Here is a 4,026-nt window from a genome sequence, read left to right on the forward strand (position 1 = left end):
CCGACCTTTTCAGGCGTGTGACACGTGAGCAGTGCAGTTGGGTGTTAAAGACGGTCTTTCAGTGTTTAAACGAGTCCTAGTGGCCTGGCAACCTGTCTAACTGTAACGGACATGATTAGTAAAACAAAGTTGATTCTGTATCAGGATAGTTGTCCAATTAGCCATCGCTCCTGTCCAGTGAGACTCGTGGACAGATGGTTAGGGTCTGTCTGCTGTTTGTGTGTTTTTCTGAACACCGGTGAGACATTTTTATGCCAGTCTGCCAATAGCTGAGGACAAATTCTCAAAATGGCAACGTGATGCTTACGAGCTTTAATGCCAGATTTGTTCATACATGATTCAGACTGAAAGCGTGCTCGGAGGAAGAGGACAGCGGAGGGTTGGTAGAAGGTGAAACGGGCGTCTTCAGCTTCTTGGAAGTTCAGCCTTCAACTACGGCTCTTGACTGATGTAGTTATTGATGAAGGCCAGATACTTGGATACCCGGGTATAGACTCCAGGGCGTCCTGGGATGCCACAGCCGTCGGGATTCCCATAACTCATGATTCCCACCTGCACAAAGCCACTTCCTGTACGACACACCAGTGGACCACCATAATCCCCCTACAGAAGAACAAAACTGACCTGACCTCCATGCTTAAGAAAGAAGACGATGAAACAAAATAGACAGATTTCTACACATCAAATCTAGTCACAACCCAAAGAGCTGAATGCTCAGATTTCTGCTCACTTTGCAGGCATCTTTCCCTCCAGCGGGGTTTCCTGCACACAGCATGGCGTCGGTCACCTCAGGATACCAGGCTCTGCATTCACTCTGGGCCAAGATGGGAATCTTCAGCTGCTGAAGGACTCCAGGATCTGGCAGTGGGACTGCATGGACAAAAGTGTAGAAGCCCAGCTGAATGCAGACTTATACTGACATTCTGAACATTGGTCATTTTCAGGCATTCCTGGACAATAAATAGTGAACACGTTTTAATTTGATTCATAAAAGGTCAAGGGTGAAATATTTGCCAGTATCCGGATAGAAAAGTCTCTGATGTTTCGACGAAAACATACCATCCTTTCTAATGTCTCCCCAGCCTGTGATCCAACACTCGGACGAGGAGGTGAAGGTGTCATCAGCACCGGGTAAGTTCACCTTAGAAACCAGCTTGGAGAAGGAAATCCTTTTTTTCAGCTGAATCAGGGAGATGTCGTTTATGTAGCCGTAGCCCTGCGCTCTGTACTCAGGGTGGCGGATGATGGTGCCGACGTGCATGTAACGTGCAGATGGCTCTTTCAGCTTGTGTGTGCCGATCCAGACACCTACTCGGTCCCATCGAGAAATCAGCTGGCTACAACACAAACCCACGCAATCATCACACGTCCAGCCCAGAGCCAGCAATACACCACATCCATACAGCACTTTTCACATTCTAGTGGACTACTCAGCTGCCCTCGGGGCCATCGAACCAACATTAATGTCATGTCATCACTTCATTTATCTGACGTCATCATATTTGTGCTAATTTTAATTGGTTTAATTCAGGGGTGTCAAACTCATTTTAGCTCAGGGGCCACATTGAGGGAAATCTAGTCCCATGTGGGCCGGACCGGTAAATAAAAAAAAAACTTCAGATTGTTTTCTTTGTTTTAATACAATCAATGTAAAACGAGGCTGGGGCCTGAGGACAGTGTAGTACAAGTACAACACCTGAAGTGTACTTGAAAATTTGAAAAAAAATTTTTTAAAAATCAACAAATAAAAAAACATTCCTTAGTGATTCCAAAGAGCTTACAGATCATATGGCAAGATCAGTTTCATGCAGCACTTAAAGTATATTTGACTCATTTTACTTTACAGCTTTTAGCTTTCACCAGCACATCAATATCAGGAGTCACAGCCAACTTCAGGATGTGATTCAAGTTCTTGTGTGAGCCTTGGGTGCAGCTTTGTTTTATTTATACTCATTACACAGAAAACTTGCTCACAATCATACGTTTATTTTCACTCTACATTGTAAAGTATGAAAATAATGTTTACACAACCATCTCGCGGGCCGGATTCAACCCGCTTGCGGGCTGGATCCGGGCCGCATGTTTGACACCCCTGGTTTAATTGTATTTACCACATCACTCATGGTTAGCTCAATCTGGTGGTACACCAGTTTATTCAACAGTTCCAGAGGATTAACCGCTTGTGATGTTCCTAAACCAAACATGAACTTACTCATCCCAGCATTGTCCAGCAGTCAGCAACCAGTATTCGTTGAGGATGGTGGCGCCACATTGCCACTTTTGTGCACCATCATCTGTTTTGATGCTAAGGTAGACCATCCATGGCCATCCACCCTTGGTGGCATCATCTCCACCGACGATGGAGCTCTTCACCTCAGCTCCCAACAGATCTAAGAACAAGAACAGAGGACAGCAATCGTTTTGGTAAAAATAAGTTTTGGCATAAAAAAGGATAAAACTAAACAAACATGTCCTGATGATTGACATGTGTCCTGAAATTCAGCTCAGAAGAACCCAGTCAAACCATTACCATCCATCACAGTACTGGCCTTTCTCACCTCTGGTGTTGTGCAGGACCAGCGCCAGCAGAAGGAGCGGTTTGCTGACAGCCATGATAGCTATGGAGCTCTGCAGGCTGCCAGGAGCAGCTGAAGCTTTATATACACATCTGGAGTCGACACGCTCTTATCAGAACTATCAGTCAGCCTCTCAAAGCTCAAAAGCGTCCCGTAAGAGACAACCAGAGTTCAAATCTTCACAGCCGCAAAGTTCCTCCTGCTTCCTTCTAACAGGATTATGTTGAGTTCAGGTAAAACCTTTCCAGGGTACTGCACACACACAACAGCATTCAGTCTAAGCATTTTGGGGCAGCAGTAGCTCAACAGGTTGAGCGGGTTGTCCAGTAATGGAAAGGTTGCAGGTTCGATCCCGGCTCCGGACAGAGAATTCTGCTGTTGTGTCCTTGGGCAAGACACTTAACCCACCTTGCCTGCTGGTGGTGGTCGCAGGCACCGGTGGCGCCTGTGCTCGGCAGCCTCGCCTCTGTCAGTGCGCCCCAGGGCAGCTGTGGCTACACCGTAGCTCATCACCATCAGTGTGTGAATGTGTGTGTGAATGGATGAATGATACACTGTAGTGTAAAGCGCTTTGGAGTCCTTACTCTGAGAGGTGCTATACAAGTACGGGTCGTTCATCATTTAAATGAAGAGGATGCTGTCTGCTGTTTGGCATCAGATGTAATCATGTTCTCTCCTGGAAATGAGCGCTCACCCTCAGACTGCTCTAGATGTCTGTTCTGTAGTAGCATCTTTATTTAGGATTTCTTGTTTGCTCTTTTGGCAACAAGGATTAATGCCTCTGATGGAGGATTTTCCAAGTTGGAGGAGCACCCTGGAAAGACCAGCTTCACAAGGACACACACACACACACGCACGCACACACACACACACACACACACACACACACACACACACACACACACACACACACACACACACACACACACACACACACACACACACACACACATTTAATTTTAGTGAAGACTTTTTAAAGTCACATTTGTCCAGTTAATTGATGTTTGAGCCCTTAATTGTCTTTGACACGTCTGGACTGAGAATGTGCTCAGATCCAGAATTTTAGAGCAACAGCTGTGAGATTGTTTTCCTCGTGTAACAGATGTGACACACACATGCACGCTCCACACCAGCTAAGTGCTTTTGCTCCACTACTAGTCAGGCAGCAGGTCATGTTCGTGCTTCTGGTTTGGTTTGGTTGTTATTAGGAATTCCAGCTGTTATCGGGGGGAACCCCTCGTGTCAAAAGTATCAGAACAACCAGAATGCAACTAGTTAAACGAGTTTGGATTGGGTCACTGGCTGCAGATTCATTAAATGAGTGGAAATAAATGAATACGTTGACTAAAGCCGTGGTTGTTTCAGTCCCACTCCGCGCCGGTAGGGGCAGCAGCAGCAGCACTCTCATCAGCAGCAGCCGAGAAAACCTCAGAAGGAGAAACTCCACCAA

The 4,026-nt window shown here is 46.2% G+C and overlaps 1 protein-coding gene across 1 annotated transcript; it reads right to left on the reverse strand.

Moving 5' to 3' along the window:
* Positions 1-297: 297 nt before the first annotated feature.
* LOC107391600 (tryptase-2) lies at positions 298-2,652 on the reverse strand. The gene is made up of 5 exons (XM_015968957.3): positions 2,559-2,652; positions 2,213-2,390; positions 1,060-1,337; positions 731-870; positions 298-603 (listed from the first exon to the last, which is right to left on the reverse strand). The coding sequence occupies exons 1-5, from the start codon at positions 2,611-2,613 to the stop codon at positions 433-435; spliced, it is 822 nt and encodes a 273-aa protein (XP_015824443.1). The 5' UTR covers positions 2,614-2,652; the 3' UTR covers positions 298-432.
* Positions 2,653-4,026: the final 1,374 nt, after the last annotated feature.

The sequence above is a fragment of the Nothobranchius furzeri genome, chromosome 18 (assembly GCF_043380555.1).
Source record: "Nothobranchius furzeri strain GRZ-AD chromosome 18, NfurGRZ-RIMD1, whole genome shotgun sequence".
Lineage (NCBI taxonomy): Eukaryota > Metazoa > Chordata > Actinopteri > Cyprinodontiformes > Nothobranchiidae > Nothobranchius > Nothobranchius furzeri.

What these genes read in the sequence shown, in the direction of transcription:
- LOC107391600 (XM_015968957.3), bottom strand. Translation starts at nt 2,613, where the DNA reads ATGGCTGTCAGCAAACCGCTCCTTCTGCTGGCGCTGGTCCTGCACAAC. An exon ending in GGTCCTGCACAACACCAGAG is followed by an intron (nt 2,391 to 2,558) that starts GTGAGAAAGGCC and finishes TCTTGTTCTTAG; the next exon opens with ATCTGTTGGGAGCTGAGGTG. An exon ending in GGGAGACATTAGAAAGGATG is followed by an intron (nt 871 to 1,059) that starts GTATGTTTTCGT and finishes TTGTCCATGCAG; the next exon opens with TCCCACTGCCAGATCCTGGA.